Raw genomic sequence first — 23,992 nt, forward strand, 5'->3', positions numbered from 1 at the left:
CTGTGGGGATCTCCGGGCCAGCATAGAAAGACAAAACTTGGAGTCTAAAACCCCAGCAATGCAACAGAAATGGAGCCCAAATTCAAAATATTTTCATAGATTTTATATTTTACATGCATAATTGTGTAATCACATATTTGAAAGCCAGTAATGCCCTGGGCTACATTGAACCAAACATCACATAACTAACAGAAAAGCCATGGAAGCGTCAGAGTTTGGGTTTTAACATCTTTGGTTGTGACTTTTCAGTTAGAGGACACTATGGTCATGCTGTCTTTATTTCACTGAGAAATCTGTGAATCTGATGGATCTTTGAGCTGGTTTTAGTTGTAGTTTTTGTAGAACTTGGATTTTCTTTCTGCTAAATTCAGAAAAATGTAAGAAAAACACCACAGGGTTTGATGAGTGTTGTTCCATTTCTTAATTTTCATCAGTGACTGTGTTTATATGTACTTGAGTATGGTTTCTGTCTGTTTGAGTATCCTGGTTTCTGTTTGTGCATGTATCTGTTATCAGAACCCGGGATATTCTAGCATTCTGGTTTGAGAAACCTGGTGTTGCTACCTGGAGAACTCTTAAATTCAACGGGATACTGTGCCATGCAAACACCGTATCCTGTTTTCTAACAGCTGTAGTCTACCTGTACTGGTGTGACTTTGATGAATCTGTTGATTCAACTTCAGACCCTCTGAAATCTGTTGGATGCGGTCGAGGGAGCTGGTCTGAACCGTCAGGAGAGTGAGATAATCAGACAGTCAGGCTTCCAATCAGATTTATCTGTGCACATGTAAATGCAGGATCCTGAATATGATCAGAACAGGGAAAAACAAGAATTGAACATTGGAAAAACCTGAAAAAGAAAACAAAAAACTCTTTGTTTGTTTTGGTTATTTTCTTTTTTTTTGCATCCCAGTTTAATCTGAGCTGCCTTAAAGGGCCATGTGCACTTTCCTCCAATGTTTTATTTTCCCATATTTAAATAGTGATTGGAAAACAGCTTGTTGATTCCTGAGGCTGGCTGCACACCGGAGCTGTGGTTTCAAAACAGTGACCGAGGCTAGTATAGGTGTGTTGTGAGAATTTGTACAACCAGTTCAACAAAAACTAAAGCCACTAAAACAAACATGGAGGCTGATGGACATCATTGGCTGGATTTGTGGCAGTAAAATGATTTTATCGATGACATTAACTTAAAGATTATGAGGACAAATAATCAGTAGTAAGAAGCCTCATATTGTATTGTTTTGGGGTGTTGACACTGGGTCTAAAATCAGTCGGTAAGTAGCCACCTTATCAGGTCAACCATTGTTTGTTTTTTTCAATAACCGAGAGGAAATTACACTGTTATTAATTGGAGCTAAATGTTTGGATTACTTCCTTCATACAATTACATAATCACACCACGCTCACGAGCTTATCCTTAAATGGTTTTCTGTTCTGTGACAATCAAACCTCCTCCAAACATGGCCCTTAATGTTTGTTTTAATGTCTTTTACAGGCTGCAGAAAACCAAGAGAGACGATGGTGAGTTTGATTTAATGATCCCATAAATTTTTACGGTCTTCTTAAACATGCAGATTAAACTGCATAACACATCATATTTAAATTTAGAAGGACTCATCACAGCAGCTCATGTGATCCAGGGTCTGTCCTTGGGACGGATGTGGACTTTAACTCTTTACTGCTCCTTATCGTCACAAACACAACCAACAAACATTTTCACACAGTTAAAACCAGGAATATCAGCACTCACATGAGTGATAAAACCACTTTCCAAGGTCTCCAATCCACAGATGGAAAATTCAGCATCAGAATACAAAAACAAAGTAAACATCTCTTGTCTACAAATAGGAAGAATGTTCATGAACTTCTTCTACAAGATAGAGCTGATAATTGACAGCAGTTTCAGAACGTCTAGTTACCTAAAAAACACTGTACCAGATCTCTTCTAACGGGTTAGGGTACCCTCACTCCTCGCCAGTTCAACCCACTTTTCCAAAATAAACATCCTGTCCCTTTCAAGATGATGTCATCAAAGTTCATAAAACATACTGTCCTTACCTTTAAAGTTGAAGTCATGGCAGCCTACTGTTGTACTCAAGACCACATTATCCGAAACTAAGACTTGCCTGAGACCAGAGTGCACCAAGACCAAGACAAGACCAAGACTTTTTGGGGCAAGACTGAGACCAAGACAAACCGAGACACGACCAAGACCAAAATATCAAATTTAAAAAAAACATGACAAGGTTGAACAGTTAAAGGGTATTCTCTCTTTTTTAGTTTTTAATTGTAATTTTCTTTATAATAAATTTGACAGATAAAACCAAGGTGTCTTCAACTCTTTCAAAGCACACTATGCAAAAATCTCCAATTTTTGTACATTTCTGCAACTAACTTCTTGTAAAAAATAAATCCTTGTATGTATTTAAAAGCCACTGACAAGTCTGGTATTATTTTAAATATCTGAAAATGAGATGTTTATCTACATTTGTCAGGTGAATGAGGCCTAAAGTAAGTGTTTAGAGGTATTTTTGACTGGAAATAAGATGGACTGATGTCTGAGTTTTTGCAGGTGTAGCTATTTGTTGTTACAGCAAGTGCCCCTCCTTATCACATAAATGAAGTCGAAGAATAGCAGATCAGTGCTGGTCTCGACCAGTCTTGATGGAACATTCCAAGTCCAGCCAGTCCGAGAACAAGACAAGACCAAGTAAAAATGCTCTCAAGTCCAAGACAAGACCAAGACATTCAAAATGTGGTCTTGAGACCAGTCTCAAGACCAAGACCGTTCTGGAGTTCTACAACACTATGGAAGTCCATAAAACATTCCGTTTTGCCTTTGCGCGAAGGCTAGTCTAGGTCCTGTCCTGTTTAAGTAGACAGTCCTAGTAGTTTTAACCCAAATACGACTAGCCCTATACACCAACTGTCTGCCCCTTATGTTGACTGTTCTTTGATTGGAATGGCCTACTAGCAAAAATGGAGGGAAAAAGCCCTAAAATCTTTAACTTATGTTGAGTGTCCTTTGTTGGCAACCATTGAAAAAGTGGGTGGAACCGACAAGGAGAGAGGCAGTTTCACCCACTTTTCTAAAAGTTGCCAACTATGGACTACTGTTTGGCCAACACTTGAGGGAAAATGCTCCAACATTGCATCCTTTTCTTTGAAGATGATGCCATTAAAGCTTAAAAAACATTCCATGCCATTTTACCACACCGTAATCCACCAGTTAAGAGTTTCAGTCTGTCTATAGGGATTTACCGTGCTATAATTAAATTGATATAAAGACACTTGGGGGATTTTTAAGGGGCTGAGACCCCCAGTCCCCCAGAGGTACTATTGGGATAGTCAAAATGTATTTTCATACTATTTTTTACACTAATAACCCCTCTTTGCACTCAAAAATACATGTCTTATTCATTTGAAGTCATTATAGATTTAACGTTCAGATACGATGCACATCTATAATGATCTTGAGGCCCCAAGAATGGGTCCTAGGCAACTGCCTATTTTTACAGATGGAAAAAAGGGACCTAAAGAAGGTCTAAAACCGAACAGAGCAACAGCAACAGCTGAAAAGTAGCCAAACAACCATGCGATGGGCCATAGAACTTGGCTTCAGAGAAGAACTAACCTTAAGGGAAAGCAAGAGACCAAAACCGGGAAGATGTCCAAAAAGACAGAAGATTGAAATACACCAAGCAAGCCACCCGAAGGCTGTAGGGCTTGGTACCCTTTAACTAGAACAGCTGGAGACCAAAAACAGGGCTATGGCCAAATAAACAATGCTGGATAAAGTGTTGACCAGCCATGTAATGCGTCACAGTACTCTGTAACCTTACCCTAAACAGTCCAACTAAATTAACTACTTAAAAGAAAAGCTTTAGACTTAAAACATGATCATGTCCAGAAGGAACAGACTGGAAAGGAGCCAAGCCAACCAATGGGCTGTAAGACTCGGCATCCTCCCCTTAACAGTGGTTTATTCACAGTGACGTCTCCTGTTTCTGTTTCTCTAGCAACAGTCCTAGCGTCCTGTGACTTTAATGAGAACAGCAACAAGTTTTGTAGCTTCATTCAGGATGAGACAGATGATGGCGAATGGATCAGACAACAAGGAGAAACCTCGACACCAGATACCGGCCCTCCTGGAGACTATCCTGATGGAGGTCAGTCTTGAATACTTTATTAGATTTTCACATATCTTATTGCTAACTCCTCGTGGCTGACCCATAGTAAACCAATGTGTCTGTTTGCAGCGGGATACTACATCTACCACGAGGGCGATAGCGTGTCATATGGAAAGAAGGCTCGTCTGTTGAGCCCGACCATCTCCTCATCATCCAGTCAGATCTGTGTCCGTTTTCATTACTACATGTATGGAGCAACCCTTAACAATGTTTTCAAGGTTCTGGCAAAGAGGTCTAGTGGAGATGACGAGGTCTTCAACAAGATCGGACCCCAGAGCCCATCCTGGCTGCTTGGTGAAATCACAGTGTCAAAACCCAGTGATGAAAATGTTGTGGTAAGTGTTGTTGCTGAAGGTCTAAGAGGTCAGCTGTTGGGACATGAAGACTTTGTGGTTTCAAATATCAAGTGTGCATCTTATGCTGACATGCTCAGGACAGCAGGGAAGGGAAGGGACAACTGCTGGACACAAGAGTTACACCAGGTGTCACCAGGTATCGTCCCATCTGGTCAGCTGAAAGGATACCTGGAGAGATTGGTTATTGGCCTGGGGCAGGCCTGGAGGATGGCCCTCAAAAGGCCAGAGAAGTACAGGACCAAGGTTGATCCAGGGAAGTTGGCAACCTGGCGTATGCTCCTATTCCTGACCTGATCTGGCCGACTGGTGATCAGTCCATTATGTAGTCATGTGTGTAGCTAAAGGAATGACGAATGAGGGCAGTTTCCTTTATTAACATAATCTAGGACGCTTACTATACAAGCAGCAGATCCCACAGCAGGTCATGCTTCTTTATGTAGCAACCTTTGGCATAGCATCAAGCGTGTCCGTGTCAATGACAAATAAAGCATGTCTGTTCATAGCTCAGTTAGAACCCCTTTGTCAAGAAACACACATGACTTGTAGCTATAAATACTTTTCTTCCTTACCAGTTATAAACGGCACTTTCTTCAGTCATTTATATTTGGCAGTGTGGCTGTTCTAAGAGGTACCTACTCTTCCTGTACCTATGTGGAAAGCCTGGGGCAGGGAGACGAGCAGCAAAAACCCAGAGCAGAGCAGGCTTCAACAGCAACAACAGAATGACCCTTATTAAGTTACAAGCAAACTAAAGGCGGAGCTGGAGTGGAGGAGAGATGCAAAAAGCAGCTTGCAGAAGGAGCAGCGTGATGTAGCAAGACTAGAGCAGTTTATATGACAGCATGAGTGTGATCAGCCAGTTGTGAGCTTAGAAGCTAATCAGCTGGCTGTTACATGATGAGGGCCTGTGTGAGATCTGCTGATCTCAATTAGGGCAGCTCTTGACTCTGTGGCCTGCCTGAACTCATGCTATATGTCAATATCTGGAACAAATAAAGCTGATTGAACCGAAAACATCTTAAACTTTGGTCATACACTAATGTAGTGTGGTGTCTGCTTTATTTTAAGTGTTATTTATGTCTCTTTTCCTCTGCAGATTGTGTTTGAGGCTCAGAGAGGCTCTACACCTTCCTGTGACACATCTCTAGACAACATTGTGATTACTGATGGACCCTGTGACAGTGAGTTTACACCCATCTACACTCACATATACTTACATGAACAAGCATTGGTTTATCACTGATTGTCTGAATTTTTAATCCACAGCCTGTATTACTAGCTGCAATTATGATGATTATGTCCTTTGTGGATGGACTGTTGAAAACGACAATGACGAAATGTATGGATTTGAAATGTGGAATGGGCCAACTGATACTGATGGCACTGGTCCTGAAGATGACTTCTCCAAGCCTGGATGTGAGTGGTTCTTCTTGAAATACTTATGATATCACACAATAGATTATTCCTATTTTTATACTCCCTTAAGAGAAATTTGTCCTGAACTAACACTATGATACATGTTCTGTTGGATTCATTGACCAAGGAAAGTATTGGATGAAGTCTGGGTGATGTCCGTTTGGGTACTGAAGCTGTCTTTTGAGTCCAATCCATGTCAATCACCATGATGATAAGGCTGCCACAAAATTACTTTAGACCTAGAAACAGACAAAGAGACGGAGTGAAGGCTAGTCTTAAGCCTCCTGAATAAAAAAACACCTATAACATACTGGCTTGTAGTCACATCAGCCTTTGCCCTTAATTATGCTGATTGTGTCTTTCTTTAACAAAAACAGTTGGAGATCTTTATCACTAGAATACATTTATTCAAGAATCTCAACCTTATGTTGACTGTCCTTTGTTGGCCACTTTTGCCAACAATGGCCTGCTGTTTGGTAGCAATGAAGAGGAAAAATCTTCAACCCCCCCAGCTTCACCAACACTCTGTCCCCTGCCTTTGAAGATGTCTTTAAAACTTATGAAACATTCTTCTCTTTCCTTTGAAGATGATGTCATCATTTTAAACCTTATATCTAATCTTAAATTCTCTATATAATTCCACAACAACTTGTTGTATGGTGTTGTATGGTATTTATTGTATAATATATTTTGTCACATAATATAACGTATCGAAATTTAGCTCATTTTGCCATATTGTATGCTATAATATTGTATGGCATCATACCTAAATGTATGTAACACAATGTACCGTGATGCAGCATACCTAGACGCAGCATACCGTGACGCAGCGTGCCATGACACAACATACGGTGACTCAACGTACTGTGATGCAGCGTACATGACACAATGCACATAGCACAACATACCATTACACACTGTTCTCTAACGCATCTTACCGTAATGCATTGTATCGTAAGGCAATGTACTGTAATGCAATGTACCCCAATGCAATGCAACTTACTGTCACGCAATGTATGTAACACAATGCATGTGACATAATACACGAAACACAATGTACCATAACACATTGTACTCTAACGCATCTTACCGTAACGCAGTGATTCCCACTCACTGGGGTACTTGTACCCCCAGGGGTATGCATAGTGATGTAGGGGGTACGTGAAAATAAAAATAAAAATACGATTTGAAAACAAAAAATTATTAAATCACATAAAAATAATTCACTTTTATTTTTAATTTTTTAGATTTAATTTGTATATTATTTTTTATTATTTATTATGTATGCTGGCCCTTGAAAACCTGTCAGGTTTCAACCAGTTGTTCCAGTAGTTAAAGTTCAAACTGGCAGATGTTTGTATTGTGAGCTTTGATAAAGGCCTGAAGTGTTGGCAGAAAGGCTGGAGGCTGGATTCATGAGGCATCTTGGAGAAGGAAATCTGTCCTGAATTGTCCAAGATTCTTATAGTAACGTATGTTCAGTCAGACACCTTTCTCATTAAAGTTGTGGTGAGTTTGTATTTAACAGTTTCAAGTTCATAACTGAATATGTTCTAGAAATCTTAATTTCTTTTTTCAAATGTGAACTGGTGTTGCTCACTGAAAATGCTGGTAAATAAATCTATTTTGTGAGAAATATTTCACTTTAAGAGATTTTTTTTTGTATGTTATGCATGTGAAATGTGGGAGGTGGGGAAGGCGGCAGGCTTACAGACACTTTTCTTTTTCTAGCTGCTATAAGCACGTGAGAGTAGGGGGTACGGGCTGTGAAAAGTTTGGGAACCACCGCTGTAACGCAATGTACCATATTGCAGCATACAGCATAATGCAACGTACCTTAACCAAAACATAGAATGTTATAATGATGTTTTATCAAAAGTGATTTGTTATATTCATTGCCTTAATACAATCAGCAAATCTGGAAGACAAGAGTGTTGGGTGCAGGGCATCCCCCAGGGTTCGGTGCTTGGTCCTCTCCTATTCATTATATACCTGTTACCCCTTGGCCATATCCTGCATAACCACGGTCTCCATTTTCATTGTTATGCTGATGACAAAACTAAATATCTCCACCACCTCCATCACCACAGATACACAGATACTTCACTTTGAACAACTGCCTCACTGCCATAAAAACCTGGATGTTCAACAACTTCCTCTCACTTAACTACAGTAAATCTGAATGATCATTGGCCCAAAATCCCTCACCAAATCTGCCAAAAACTTTAACTTACACATTGACTCATCCACCCTATCCCCCTCCCCTCAGATTTGCAACCTTGGTATTATTTTTGATCCCCAACTCACATTTCAACAGCATGTTACACAAATCACCAAAATGGCCTTCTTCCACTTAAAAAACATAGCCCGCATCTGTCCACTACTCTCCTTCTCTGCAGCTGAAACTTTAATCCATGCATTCATAACATCCCGACTTGACTACTGTAACAGCATTCTATTTGGCACATCCTCCAAAATCCTCAATAAACTTCAGCACATTCAGAACTCTGCAGCACGCCTCCTCACCCACACCCTGTGCTTCAAGAACTCCACTGGCTCCCCATCCCCTTCCGTATTCAATTTAAGATCCTCCTCCTCACCTATAAAGGCCTAAACCAACAGGCCACCCCTTACCTTATTGACCTCCTCCACCATCACATTCCTACCCATACCCTCCGCTCCTCTAACTCCAACCTCCTCTCCCCACCATCTACAACCAAGTACCGAACCTGGGGGCACAGAGCTTTCTCCATCGCAACCCCCTCCCTCTGGAACTCACTCCCAACACACATTCAAAACTGTTTATGTGGACTTTATCTACTTTTATTGTTCATTTATAAGTGTTCCGCATTGTTTTTCTGCATTGTACAGTGTCTTTGAGTTTTATGAAAAGCGCTTTATAAATAAAAAATGTATTATTATTTTTGAAACTAACTCGTTGGATTCCTGCGTTACATACTGAGAAAAGTAATTTGTTACGTTACTGTGTTATCTGCTTCTAAAGTAACTCGTTAGAGTAATTTTGCATTAGTAAATATTAAAACCCTTTAGCCACTCGTTCCACTCGGTGGTTGTAAAAACAACAGATAATGACCACACGTCTGCATTCAAATGTGCAGACTCTAATGCCAATGAACAGCGTAATTTACAGCCCAAAATATGTATCTCTGCAGCCTGAGAACACCGCTAACAGACAGCTCTTTAACATGCACACAATCTGACAACAAACTGAGCAGAGGCAGACAGAATCACCCAAATGCTGTGCTTAAACCGCGCGTAATTGAAACAGCTGATTCAAAGAAAGCAAACTGAGCTTTTAAACTTACGTTTCACCAGGATGCTGTTCTTGTCCCTTTCATTGAAAAATCCATCATAATGGGGATAACTCCACAGTGGCCTGCTGTCCTCTCTGTAATCTTTCTCTCAACAAGCTAACAATGCGCGTGTAATGGCACAGAATGTTTACTTTGTGCTGGCATGGCGCTACGTGCCAACATGCCAACAGGACTACAGGAAGAGAGAAGGACAAACAGAGCAGATGCTACAAGGCGCTTCTTTTATTCCTCTCTCTCTTTTTGAAGCCATGGAAGAGAGAGGAAATTTGGGATTTTTCTTTCAGTAACGGATTACTTTTATGAAAATGTAACTAATAACGGGATTACTTGAATTGTAAAACTAACACGTTATGTCAATCGTTACTCCAAAAAGTAATCTGAGTACTCTCACTGATTACTTTGTAACGCATTACCCCCAACTTTGGAAGAGAGTAATGGATTATTTCTGTTTGCAATCAGAGCAAAATGCCCTCCTTTGTAAACATGAAGACAAGCAACATCTTGAATAGTGCTATAGTAGTTATTTAAGTAAGATCCATAATAATATCTAAGTTAATATTTTAACATAAATGCCGGATATACACTGCAAAGTCAGATGTCTGACATCAAAGATAAATTTTCACTTCAGAAAAAAATATCAACAATATCTTAGCTAACAATTTGTTGGTCTTCAGTTTATGCATGCTAATTTAGCTAATACAAAGTTACTGTAAATCATCAGTATTGTGATTATTTATGAAGTTTTCCTTTATCAAAACTTAAAATAGAGGTTCATTTTGAGTATTGCATTTTCAGTTGGCTACTACATGTTGATGGACTCCCAGTGGGGTAACTCTGGTGAAAAGTCTAAGATCATCAGTCCTCTTGTAACTCCGGCCTCCGGGTGTCTGGACCTCACCTTCCACTACACCTTGTATGGTACCAGTAAGAACATGGCCATCAGCGTTCATACCATTGATACCAGTAAGAAAACAGATAAATATCTCCGCTGATAAAGACTCTCAGCCAACATTTTTTTTTGTTTGACTTAATTTCATTCTTCCATTTCCAAGGTGGAGTTCTTGGACCTGCTCTCTTTAACGTTAGAGGGAACATGGGTGAAGGATGGAAACCTGCCACGGCCCGCTATCAGGGATCTGCTGCTGTTAAGGTAAGCACTGGATACCTGAGTGTCTGTGTTTATGATTAAGAATGAGCCTGAAAAATAAAAAACTTTATTGTCCTGTTTCAGTTTGCCATTGTTGGGACCTTTGGTGAAACTCCACTCACAGATATCGCTGTTGATGATGTCTGCATCTCAACCTGTGAAGGTAAAGACTGACCTAAGGCTGGATTATAATGCTTTTGTAGAAACCCAAAGAATTAACTGTGTTGAAGTTACCAAAGTAAGGTCACCATTTACCCACCAAGCACTAAAAAAACTTCATTTGGTGGGGTAGTTGTCTAACAGGAAGTAGCCACATAAGGTGGCTCTACCAATCAGCGAGCCACCACTGAGCCAGCATGTCAGTGTGGGCCCCATATGAGTTCTGTATATGTTGCAATATTTGTCCCATGTGGGCTCGTCCATGTTGGCCCCACCTGTGATTAATTCTGGTAGGATCTACCTGGCATCCCTCAAGATCTGGCCAATATGGGTCTCATGAGGTTTACCACCCGAACTCCACATGTGTAGAGCCGACATGAAACCTGAACACAAGCCCACATAGGTCTATATTGCAGACCATATGTAACCCATGTGGGGCCCAGATGGACATGGTGGATGGGGAGGGTTAATCAAAGCTACTTTCCTCTTTATCAGATGTAAGTTAATGCTTTGCCAATGATGATGGTTTCAGGTTTGAACTGTTTTTATATCTACAGCAACACAAACAACTCCTAAACCACCAGGTAACAACTGTGGGTCCATCTGGGAGGACAACCTAGATGTTAGTTTTAATATAAGTGAAATGTTTTTAAACATGTTTGAAATGTGTCAGCCATAGGTTGTCTCATGGTCAAACTGTTATTTTTTATTTCAAGCACCACCAACAACTCCTCGACCACCTGTGACAACTCCAAAACCAGTCACTACTACAACACCAAGTATGTCATGCCATTGTCAAAATTGGGTTCTGGTGCTCTTCCTGTTTTGTTCTATATTCCCATTAACCAGCTGTTGTGTTTCTGCTGTCCAGATCCATGTCCTCCTAATGCAGAATACATCGATTGTGGTCCAGCTTGTATCCCCACCTGTCAGGAACCCTCCACCAACTGCACCGGCTCCTGTATCAGTGGCTGCTTCTGCAAACCAGGCTTTGTCTTCAGGGGACGGCACTGTGTGCCACTGGAGCAGTGTGGCTGCCTGGATGACAACAACAACTACTATGAGGTCAGACATCCTGCTTGTTATTGCACATGCTTTACTTTTAATGGTGGTTTTACTGAGTAAACCCAGTGAGACTCTGAAAACCTTACTGGTCCTGATTCTCGATGAATGTTGTTTCAGCCTGGGGAGATCATATACGGAGACGGCTGCTCAGAGCTGTGTCGCTGTGCAGGGAACTACTCTTTTGAATGTGTTGACAACTCCTGTGATATCACTGAGGAGTGTCGGGAGGTTGATGGTGTTTCAGGCTGCTATCCTAAAGGTAACAGAAACTGTTCCTGACATGTCTCAGCTCAACCTTGTCCTCTGAGGCCAGCATGGTCCCTGGAGATCTCTTGTCACCAACTGTTATATTCTGACTCTTTAGGTTGTGTAAACTAAACCTTTGAATTCAACCAGTTTTCCTTTTCTATTTCCTTTAGGAACATCTTCCTGCATAGCATCTGGTGATCCCCATTACACCACCTTTGACAAACGAAAGTACAACTTCATGGGCAACTGCAGCTATTTGATGTCTGCACCTTGTAATACAACATCTCTGCAGTACTTTGAGGTCCATGCTGACAATGAAAACCGCTACAACAGGCCCACCATCTCCTATGTGAAAGCCGTACATGTGTATGTACGTCATGTGAAGATCTCAATTCTCAAAGGTGGAACCGTCCAGGTAAGGAATGAGGAGAGGAATGGACACAGATTGCTTTGATGGAAAATGCGTTTATTTTACAACCGATTAACTCCTGGTTTTCTTATCCAGGTGAATGGGACCAATGTCAACCTGCCTGTGTCTCCAGCCCCTGGTGTCTCAGTACACAAATCCGGAAAGCACTACACAGTTACAACAGATTTTGGTTTAACTGTTCGCTATGATGGGAACCACTTCATGGATGTCAAAATCATCAAAGAGTGAGTAAAAATTAAGTCAACTTGTCAGCATCTTGCAAGGTTTTCAACTTGGTTCCACTGATTTTTCCAAGATCTCAAGTCTGAATTTTTATCATTTACAGCTATCATGACTTACTCTGTGGACTGTGTGGAAACTATGATGGAGACACCAAAGACGACTTCCGTAAACCAGATGGATCATTGACCAACAACCCCAATGACTTCGGACACAGCTGGAACACTGATCCTGAGTAAGCAGCATGCGTTTGTATTTCTGGATCCCTCTAAATGACTTTCCCAGTATTGCTCAAATGTAATTTATCAAACGGCTGGGTCATTGGATGGGGATTGAAGCAAACCTTGCTTTTCACCTCGAATCAACCCGGTTGAGGAAGCTTGTGATCTTCCTATGCACCGCCATTTGGAGGTTTTATTTAGCCTTCCGATGGGGGTTGGTCCCGAGCTAGATAGATGGATTATGTATCCTCTTTTGCCTAGAATTTCTCTGAATCTAAGGACAGCCAAAAAAATGTTGCTGAGCAGATGGAATGGGATGGCTGGTTCAGCCAGAATCCTGTTAAAACATCCAACCGACCTCTTACAGTCACCAGAGATGCTGTTACATTCTCAACCAGGTATTCCAGATGCTCCTCTCTCCAGCAATTGAAAATGTCAAGTTTTCCAAGTCCCTCCGTAGAGTTCCAGATAGAGTCTGGGGCCTTCTCCCAGTTTGAGCCCATCATCAATAACCAGAGATAAATTTGACTGACTTCCTGATACAGAGCTTCTTTGACTGTTAATCTTTGTTGGCAGGTGTAACAAGAAACCGAACACCACCATCCCTGATTGTAATGACGACGAACAGGACCTGTATGAAAGCTCTGGATACTGTGGCATTCTTCTGGACAAAACGGGTCCTTTTGCTGTGTGCCACCCCAAAGTCAACCCCAATGTAAGTCACTTAATACCACTTCATTATAGCCTTATAATTACAAGATACACACAACTGAATCCTTTTATTATGACTCATAGTCCCAAACCCATCCCTCTTCCATTCCTTTGTGTACCAACAGTAAGTCTAGGTTGATTTTGTCCTCTTGCTACTTATGCCTTGTTGTCATCCAACATCCAATTTCAGCCTCATGCAGTCTCCAGTTTCCTTCAGTCCTTCAAAAACTGGTGACATGGGACTTGGCCTGTAGTGCTTATAAAGAAACCCCTAACTCCTAAATATCCAGGATATAGTTTGAACTGAAAGGATATGATGTTGGGTCAGTTTATCAAGGTTTTTCCATAAAAGACACTCCACTTCGTTGATAAAACTTTGTGTAAACAATGCCAAGGTATGTCCATGTGGCCCCATAAAGGTTCATATTTGAGCAGCAATGTTCATCCCTTGTGGGCTTGTCCACAGGTTCCACTTGTGATTGCCCCTGTAGACCTTACGTAGGATCTACCTAGGATCTCTTGAGATGGGGCCTATATGGGTCCCATTTGGGTTGATACCACTTAAAGCACACATTTATGGGACCAACTTGGAACTGGCAAGCATGCCCACCTGGGACCCATATTTCAACCTGCATATAAACCATATGGGGCTCAAATGGACATGCTGGCAGAGTGGAAAGGTATATCATGGCTGTCTCTTTCAAATCAGTGGCAAGTGCTTTAAAAAAAATTGATCAGACATGGTGTCTAATGCACAGGTAAGGACTTGTAACCTTTATTCTTGCAGAGTCATTCTGGAGGTCTACTTACCAATCAAAGACTTACCAAAAGTAAGGGGTTGTTGGGTTTGATCCTTAGTTCACAACCCTATCTAAACCCCAAATCAAAATTCATAAATGACTAAGGGAGTTTGTCTGATACAGATTTTGATAGGTAGATTGATAGATAAGAAGATTCCCTGATCTCTTCTCAGGTCTTGCTAAAAACCACAGGTCTTTATAAATTACATTGGGTGACTCAGTAATAGACAAACATGCTCTTGCTGGTGTAAACCATGAAAGACTGAAGCCTGTAACGTTAATGCATGCTGTCATGGGATTTTAAGACAATATCTTGTTTCTGTCTCCAGAATTACTTCAGGGACTGTGTCTTTGATCTGTGTGAGCTGGATGGAGCCCAGAACATATTATGTGAAGCCATTGAAGCATATGTCAATGAATGCCAGGACCGTGGGGTCAACATTGGATCCTGGAGGAATGAGACCTTCTGCCGTGAGTACTGACTGAGCGAGGAGATGGAAAACTGATAATACAGTCATGGGACATGGGCAGAGTTACACAGTGGCAACTACTGCTGCATCTAAAGGCTTAAAGTATATTTTCCTGAAGGCAAAGTAAGTGCATAAATGCCTTAACCCCGAATACTTTCAAATGGCCAGCAGGGGAAATCTTTAGAGGGTGTGTTTCTACAATAAAACTGTAGCATCTTCTTTAATTGTGGCCTTAAAAAGTACCCTACTAATCAAAGAGTGAAGCTGCAGTGACTTCATCCATTTTTTAAACACAGCAAATACTCAACCCTTCTTGTCAGTATTAAGTAGAGTCATCTTTGGCTGCAATCACAGCACTGAGTCTGTGTAGATGGGTTTTAATCAGGCTTGCACATCTGGACACTGAAATTTTACTCCATTCTTCTTTGTAAAACTGCTTATTCTCTGTCATGTTACATGAGGATCCTACGCGAACAGCCCTTTTTCAGTTCATGTCCAGCCACAAATTCTCTATTGGATCGAGGTCTGAGCTTTGACTTGACCCCTCCAGAACATTCCTCTTGATGTCATAAACTATTTCATTTACCCTCTACCTTTACAAGCATCCCCACAGCATGATGCTGCCACCACCATGCTTCACAGTGTGGATGGTGTGTTTGTGGTTATGTGCAGTGTTTGGTGTCTTGTCTTATGGCCAAAAAGCTCCTTTTTGGTCTCATCAGACCAAAGAACTTTCTTCCACTTGACCATGGGGTCTCCCATATGCCTTTTGGTAAACTGTGGTCCATATTTAATCTGAGTTTTCTTCAACAGTGGCTCTCTCTCTGCCACTCTCCTACAAAGCTTTGACTCTTGAGGAACCTGGCCAATGGTTGTTGTATGCAAAGTCTCTCCCATCTCAGCTGCAGAAGCTTGTAACTCCTTCGGAGTAGTCATAGATGTCTTGGTAGCCTCTCTCACTAGTCTCCTTGCACTGTCACTCAGTTTTTGCAAATTGCCTTGATCTAGGCAGATTTGCTCATGTGCCATATTCCTTCCATTTTTTGATAATGGGTGTAACTGAACTCTGGGGCATGTTCAGTCCCTTAGAAATGTTTTTGTATTCATCTCCTGACTTATACTTTTCATTAACCTTTTCTCTGAACTGCTCGAAGTGCTCTTTTGTCTTCATGGTGTAATGGTAGCCAGGAATACTGGTTAACCAGTGACTGGAACTTTGAGACTCAGAAATCCAAATTATATTGACAATGATTGATTTCTAAAACTAATAAGCAGGTAAAACAAGCAAGGGGCAAATTCTTTTATGGGCTCTGTACCACAGAAGTAGTTCTGAGAAACGCATAGGTCATGCACTCAGCTTCTGACTCTCTTCCAACCTTGTCACTAACTTTAGTCTCCTTTCCTCCCTCAGCTCCAACATGCCCCCCCAACAGTCACTATGAGCCCTGTGCAGACCCCTGCCAGGAGACTTGCGCAGGAAGGCCTCCCTCCTGTAGTGGACCGTGCTCTGAAGGCTGTGTGTGTGACCCTGGCTACATCCTGAGTGCTGGAAAGTGTGTTAGCCAGAGTTCCTGTGGCTGCAAACACAACGGACAGTACTATGAGGTAGGTTGGACTCTGACCTGGTTAAGGTTTAGACCTGGTTGTTCTGACATACCTCAGTGCCTTTTTAAAATACAAATATGCAGTTCAAATGTTTGTTTTTTGTGTGTTTTAGCCTGGAGATGAGTTCTATGTTGAGGACTGCCTGCTGAAGTGCATCTGTAATGCTCCCTCAGTTTCGTGTTCAGCCTTTGACTGTCCCCCAATGACTGAGTGTAAAAACCAGAATGGAGATCTGGGATGCTATCCCATCGGTATGTGACCATCCATAAGAGTGAACCTTTGTGTTGTTATTTAACAAAACGAGGTTTTAGAGCCAAACTAAGAACTCATTTTTTAGTCTAAATGTCATGTGGTAACAAGAACTTTCAGAGGCAAATGGAGAGTCCTGCTGCCAATCCAGCTGGCTTGTAACATCAGCCCTGGAACCCTATAACCACAGTACCCTCACACAGCACACAATCATAGGCCCTCCCTAAGTCCACAAACCACATGTAGACTGGATGAGTATGCTTAAATCCTCTTTCAAGAAGGCCCACAAGAGCTGGCCCACAGTCCCACAGCCAGGACTGAATGTCCATTGGTCCTTCTTTGACCGAGGTTTGACCATCAGCCAGACCCTCTTGTCCAGCACCCTAGACTGAATAATATGATACCCTGAGAGTTGGAGTATATATATATCTAGTCCCCCTGTTTAAAAATGGGAACCACCACTGCCACTCCACAGATACATACCAAGATTTACACACAATGTTGAAGGGTTTTGTCAGCCAAGACAGTCCAACAATGTCCAGAGCTGCTGACATCTCAGGCCAAGTTCCATCAACACCTGGCACCTTGCCCTTGAAGAGGTATTGCAGTGCCTTTGACATGGATATTGTTTAAAACCCTTCTCTCCTGCTGAAAACAGCCTGAGCCAAGCCCTGCTTTCCCTCTTGAGTTGAAAGCCACTGGGGCTGATGCCCTTCAAATGAACACAGACATACCTGCTTCTTTCAGAAACCATTGGGCCAGCCTAGCCCAAAAGACTTCCCTTCTCAGCCTGATGCCCTCAACATTGTCATCCATCAGATGGTTGAGCTTTTTCAAAAGCCATTTCAAAAAAGGTCTGAACACAAAGCACTTGGGCTACATGTCCCCAGCCTCTCTAGAATGAACAAGAAATACATTTTGGGCCGGTGGTCAAGGGCTTAATGGACAAAGGCCTCTGCAGTTTGCTTCCTATGTGTGAATGAATGTATTAAATCTATAATGAGGGATGGTTTAATGTTCTGACATCTTTGATTTATAGCACCAGTAACCACTGCTAGACCACCTGTGACAACTCCTAGACCCACTACACCAAAACCATCAACTCCAGCACCACCAACCACTAGACCACCAAGTATGACATGTCCTTTACAAAGTTTGCTTCTGGTTTCAGGAAAACATAAAATTCTGTATGATCTTCCTGTTTTGTTCTATATTCTCATTAACCAGCTGTTGTGTTTCTGCTGTCCAGATCCATGTCCTCCTAATGCAGAATACATCGATTGTGGTCCAGCTTGTATCCCCACCTGTCAGGAACCCTCCACCAACTGCACCGGCTCCTGTATCAGTGGCTGCTTCTGCAAACCAGGCTTTGTCTTCAAGGGACGGCACTGTGTGCCACTGGAGCAATGTGGCTGCCTGGATGACAACAACAACTACTATGAGGTCAGACATCCTGCTTGTTATTGCACATGCTTTAATTTTAATGGTGGTTCTACTGAGTAAACCCAGTGAGACTCTGAAAACCTTACTGGTCCTGATTCTCGATGAATGTTGTTTCAGCCTGGGGAGATCATATACGGAGACGGCTGCTCAGAGCTGTGTCGCTGTGCAGGGAACTACTCTTTTGAATGTGTTGACAACTCCTGTGATATCACTGAGGAGTGTCGGGAGGTTGATGGTGTTTCAGGCTGCTATCCTAAAGGTAACAGAAACTGTTCCTGACATGTCTCAGCTCAACCTTGTCCTCTGAAGAGCCAGCATGGTCCCTGGAGATCTCTTGTCACCAACTGTTATACTCTGACTCTTTAGGTTGTGTAAACTAAACCTTTGAATTCAACCAGTTTTCCTTTTCTATTTCCTTAGGAACATCTTCCTGCATAGCATCTGGTGATCCCCATTACACCACCTTTGACAAACGAAAGTACAACTTCATGGGCAACTGCAGCTATTTGATGTCTGCACCTTGTAATACAACATCTCTGCAGTACTTTGAGGTCCACGCTGACAATGAAAACCGCTACAACAGGCCCACCATCTCCTATGTGAAAGCTGTACATGTGTATGTACGTCATGTGAAGATCTCAATTCTCAAAGGTGGAACCGTCCAGGTAAGGAATGAGGAGAGGAATGGACACAGATTGCTTTGATGGAAAATGCGTTTATTCTACAACCGATTAACTCCTGTTCCTTTCATCCAGGTAAATGGGACCAATGTCAACCTGCCTGTGTCTCCGGCCCCTGGTGTCTCAGTACACAAATCGGGAAAACACTACACAGTTACAACAGACTTTGGTTTAACTGTTCGCTATGATGGGAACCACTTCATGGACGTCAAAATCATCAAAGAGTGAGTAAAAATTAAGTCAACTTGTCAGCATCTTGCAAGGTTTTCAGCTTGGTTCCACTGATTTTTCCAGGAAATCAAGTCTGAATTTTTATCATTTACAGCTATCGTGACTTACTCTGTGGACTGTGTGGAAACTATGATGGAGACACCAAAGATGACTTCCGTAAACCAGATGGATCATTGACCAACAACCCTAACGACTTCGGACACAGCTGGAACACTGATCCAGAGTAAGCAGCATGCGTTTGTATTTCTGGATCCCTTTAAAAGACTTTCCCAGTATTGCTCAAATGTAATTTATCCAAAGGCCGGTCATTGGATGGGGATTAAAGCAAACCTTACTCTTCACCTCGAATCAACCCAGTTGAGGCAGCTTGGGAACTTCCTTTGCACCTCCATTTGGAGGTTTTATTTAGCCTTCCGATTAGGGTTGGTCCAGAGCTAGATAGATGGATTATGTATCCTCTTTTGCCTAGAATTTCTCTGAATCTAAGGGCAGCCAAAAAAATGTTGCTGAGCAGCAGGAATGGGATGGCTCTTTCAGCCAGAATCCTGTTAAAACATCCAACTGACCTCTTACAATCAACAGAGATGTTGTTGCCAAGGCAGCATTCTCAACCAGGTATTCCAGATGCTCCTCTCTCCAGCAATTGAAAATGTCAAGTTTTCCAAGTCCCTCCGTAGAGTTCCAGATAGAGTCTGGGGCCTTCTCCCAGTTTGAGCCCATCATCAATAACCAGAGATAAATTTGACTGACTTCCTGATACAGAGCTTCTTTAACTGTTAATCTTTGTTGGCAGGTGTAACAAGAAACCGAACACCACCATCCCTGATTGTAATGACGACGAACAGGACCTGTATGAAAGCTCTGGATACTGTGGCATTCTTCTGGACAAAACGGGTCCTTTTGCTGTGTGCCACCCCAAAGTCAACCCCAATGTAAGTCACTGCATACATTCAAACACAAATGATCACTTTAAATAACTACCATGTGAAGAATTCCGGGTAAAATTCTAAAACACCGTAGAACATTATTAAAACATCAGTTAACTGCTCTGGGCCTCAGCTCACCTGAGGGTCCAAGACCTGCAAGAAGGGATCTGATGATACAGCTACAAAGATGATCAGTAATCTGGTACTACTTGCACTCATGAATTACCTTTTACATGATGATCGTCATAGCCAGTCCATGACTTGCACAAGGGCTGAGTCGCAGCACCACCACTTGAGTTCAGATCAAGGAGGTCATTCAATCCGATCTCCCCACCAAGGTTCTCCAACAGTGCTTAGGAGGGCATTTCAGTCCCCCAATAGAACTGTGGAGGTCCTAGATGGAACCCCTTTCTGAGCCTCAGCTAATGATTCCAAGAAGGCTACAGACTCAAAACAGTTTTTTCTTGGTGTTTTTGGTGACATTCATGGGAGCATATGCCACTTTGGCACTTTGCTGCTTCCACTTTGGTCCTGTACTGCTCCAACCTCCTGATGGCCGTTGTCCAGGTCTGTGCCAACCCATGCCCAATCTCTTGAGGATTCTGACAAGAGTCACACTAGTGTTTGTGTAGGAGAAAGAACTGTACTGGACATAAATGGGCACAGCAAAATCAATCAATAACACATAAGCAGAGACTTCTGTGGTTTCTTCATGCAAGTGGAACATTTCTTGCAGAAGGTATCAACTTTCTGATGAGAGCAAGGCTCTGTCCTCTTTTTGGAGGGCAGCAGCAGAGTTCTTTCAGTGTCCTTCAGATTCCAGGGGCTGTCTGTGGCTCTCTTATCGGGGTCATTCCTTGATGTCAAAGAGAGGGATGAGGGAAAGCTCTGGGTGCTAAAGGTAGGGAACAAATCAACACAGTTGAAGCAAGCTGGCCTGCTGCTGGAATGGCGATGAGGGGGGTCACAGGACAAATTTATTGGCTGTGGACCCCCTATCAGAGAAAATAATGTGTCCTTTTCACACCTCAGTGGGAAGTGCTACCAGGACTTCCGGAAAGATGAGTCTCTCAGGTCTCCTGATGCTTCGTTTGAAATGTCTCTCCAGCCTACAAAAACAGGTTTCTACAGTGCTTGCTAGGCCTGAGTCTTTGTTGTCCACATGGCTGAGCCCAACAGCAATGACCTTGTGTCTTATGTCTGGCCAGGATTCATTAGTGGACAAGCAAAACCCTGCACCACAGTAAGGTGGGAATTAAGTGCTGGGACAGGAATGAAAATTGAAATACACAACAACAACACAATCGTGTTCTTTTTTATATTTTAAACGAAGTCAACATTCAATCCTGGTTATAGGTTTATGTTTTACATCTCTATTTGGTAACTCTGAAAAGCTGCAGATATGAAGATTCCTTGCACCTGAAATCTTTATAGAAGTCATGATTGTCCTTAATTGTCCAATCATTAGTTTTTTTGTGTTTGGTGACAAAATCTTGTCTTGTCTCCAGAATTACTTCAGGGACTGTGTCTTTGATCTGTGTGAGCTGGATGGAGCTCAGAACATTCTGTGTGAAGCCATTGAAGCATACGTCAATGAATGCCAGGACCGTGGGGTCAACATTGGACCCTGGAGGAATGAGACCTTCTGCTGTGAGTACTGACCAAGTGAATGAACAGACAGCTGATTGGTGCATAGAGGAAATTAGGGAGGGCTGGGCTGGATCAACTTGGTAAAGATGGGAAGTTCTAGTGTCCTGGTCATCCTAATTGGGGCCCAGTTAATTTGAAAAGTACAACAAAAAAAAAAGGGTCAGATTTAAGGGCAGGCAACGGCAGCTGCTATGACACACTGATCACCAGCAGTTTAAACTTGCTTTTGCTAAATTTGGCTGCTCTGATGAATCCCAAATGGTGCTAAATAAAGAGTCTCCAAGAAGCCCAAAATAGCGTCTTCTTGCTGAGCTGAAAAGATCCTGAAGTCAATCAATAATTATCAATTCTGCTTTCAAAGAAGAAGTCTAATAATTAATGAGTGAAGTTCAAGTGGCTTTAACCATTTTTGAAACACAGCAAATGCAATTGTCTGGGTACTCTGAGTTGTTTAAGTATTGCAGGAGTAATTCTGAGACCTTGACAGGCCATGGACTTATTTCCAGTCTCCATCACCCCAGTCACTGACTTCGGTTTTCCTTCTTCCTCCAGCTCCGGCATGCCCCCCCAACAGTCACTATGAGCCCTGTGCAGACCCCTGTCAAGAGACCTGCTCAGGAAGACCTCAGCACTGTAGTGGACCATGTACTGAAGGCTGTGTGTGTGACCCTGGCTACATCCTGAGCGCTGGAAAGTGTGTTAGCCAGAGTTCCTGTGGATGCAATCACACCAACGGACAGTACTATGAGGTAGGCTAAACTCAGAGCAGGGTTAAAGCAATCTGATGGTTAAGGGTAGGGGCTTGTCATCCTGACATCTCTCAGAGTCTTTTTAAAATGTAAATTTACAGTTGAAATGTTTGTTTTTGTGTGTTTTAGCCTGGAGATGAATTCTATGATGATGACTGCCTGCTGAAGTGCATATGTAACGCCCCTGATGTTACCTGTTCAGCCCATGTATGCCCCCCTATGACTGAATGTAAAAACCAGAATGGAGAGCTGGGATGCTATCCCATTGGTAATCAAGCAACCAAATGAGAAATAAGATTAACCCACAGATTCTGGAGGACAATCCAGATATTAATCTAAGTGAAATGTTTTTTAAACATGTATGAGATGTGTCAGCCATAGGTTGTCTCATGTTCAAACTGTTATTTTTTATTTCCAGCACCACCAACAACTCCTCGACCACCTGTGACAACTCCAAAACCAGTCACCACCACAACACCAAGTATGCCATGCCATTGTCAAAGTTTGGTTCTGGTGCTCTTCCTGTTTTGTTCTATATTCCCATTAACCAGCTGTTGTGTTTCTGCTGTCCAGATCCATGTCCTCCTAATGCAGAATACATCGATTGTGGTCCAGCTTGTATCCCCACCTGTCAGGAACCCTCCACCAACTGCACTGGCTCCTGTATCAGTGGCTGCTTCTGCAAACCAGGCTTTGTCTTCAGGGGACGGCACTGTGTGCCATTGGAGCAGTGTGGCTGCCTGGATGACAACAACAACTACTATGAGGTCAGACATCCTGCTTGTTATTGCACATGCTTTAATTTTAATGGTGGTTTTACTGAGTAAACCCAGTGAGACTCTGAAAACCTTACTGGTCCTGATTCTCGATGAATGTTGTTTCAGCCTGGGGAGATCATATACGGAGACGGCTGCTCAGAGCTGTGTCGCTGTGCAGGGAACTACACTTTGGAATGTGTTGACAACTCCTGTGATATCACTGAGGAGTGTCGGGAGGTTGATGGTGTTTCAGGCTGCTATCCTAAAGGTAACAGAAACTGTTCCTGACATGTCTCAGCTCAACCTTGTCCTCTGAAGAGCCAGCATGGTCCCTGGAGATCTCTTGTCACCAACTGCTTTATTCTGACTCTGTAAGTTGTGTAAACTAAACCTTTGAATTCAATCAGTTTTTCCTTTTCTATTTCCTTTAGGAACATCTTCCTGCATAGCATCTGGTGATCCCCATTACACCACCTTTGACAAACGAAAGTACAACTTCATGGGCAACTGCAGCTATTTGATGTCTGCACCTTGTAATACAACATCTCTGCAGTACTTTGAGGTCCACGCTGACAATGAAAACCGCTACAACAGGCCCACTATCTCCTATGTGAAAGCTGTACATGTGTATGTACGTCAGGTGAAGATCTCAATTCTCAAAGGTGGAACCGTCCAGGTAAGGAATGAGGAGAGGAATGGACACAGATTGCGTTGATGGAAAATGCGTTTATTCTACAACCGATTAACTCCTGTTCCTTTCATCCAGGTAAATGGGACCAATGTCAACCTGCCTGTGTCTCCGGCCCCTGGTGTCTCAGTACACAAATCGGGAAAACACTACACAGTTACAACAGACTTTGGTTTAACTGTTCGCTATGATGGGAACCACTTCATGGACGTCAAAATCATCAAAGAGTGAGTAAAAATTAA

At 42.3% G+C, this 23,992-nt stretch overlaps 1 protein-coding gene across 1 annotated transcript in view; it reads left to right on the forward strand.

Moving 5' to 3' along the window:
- The first annotated feature begins 1,463 nt into the window (after positions 1-1,463).
- Positions 1,464-23,992, forward strand: part of zanl (zonadhesin, like) — a 70,638-nt gene continuing 48,109 nt past the window's right edge. The window contains 33 exon segments of the mRNA XM_041780108.1: positions 1,464-1,524; positions 4,023-4,172; positions 4,263-4,528; positions 5,646-5,730; positions 5,816-5,965; positions 10,096-10,263; positions 10,353-10,450; positions 10,532-10,610; positions 11,323-11,385; positions 11,478-11,671; positions 11,789-11,930; positions 12,091-12,335; positions 12,426-12,574; positions 12,676-12,804; positions 13,367-13,505; positions 14,631-14,772; positions 16,183-16,376; positions 16,489-16,627; positions 17,665-17,757; positions 17,875-18,068; positions 18,186-18,327; positions 18,489-18,733; positions 18,824-18,972; positions 19,074-19,202; positions 19,773-19,911; positions 21,414-21,555; positions 22,108-22,304; positions 22,434-22,572; positions 22,723-22,785; positions 22,878-23,071; positions 23,189-23,330; positions 23,494-23,738; positions 23,829-23,977. Coding sequence (XP_041636042.1) covers positions 1,464-1,524; positions 4,023-4,172; positions 4,263-4,528; positions 5,646-5,730; positions 5,816-5,965; positions 10,096-10,263; positions 10,353-10,450; positions 10,532-10,610; positions 11,323-11,385; positions 11,478-11,671; positions 11,789-11,930; positions 12,091-12,335; positions 12,426-12,574; positions 12,676-12,804; positions 13,367-13,505; positions 14,631-14,772; positions 16,183-16,376; positions 16,489-16,627; positions 17,665-17,757; positions 17,875-18,068; positions 18,186-18,327; positions 18,489-18,733; positions 18,824-18,972; positions 19,074-19,202; positions 19,773-19,911; positions 21,414-21,555; positions 22,108-22,304; positions 22,434-22,572; positions 22,723-22,785; positions 22,878-23,071; positions 23,189-23,330; positions 23,494-23,738; positions 23,829-23,977 — 4,955 coding nt within the window.

Source organism: Cheilinus undulatus, linkage group 22, assembly GCF_018320785.1.
Source record: "Cheilinus undulatus linkage group 22, ASM1832078v1, whole genome shotgun sequence".
NCBI lineage: Eukaryota > Metazoa > Chordata > Actinopteri > Labriformes > Labridae > Cheilinus > Cheilinus undulatus.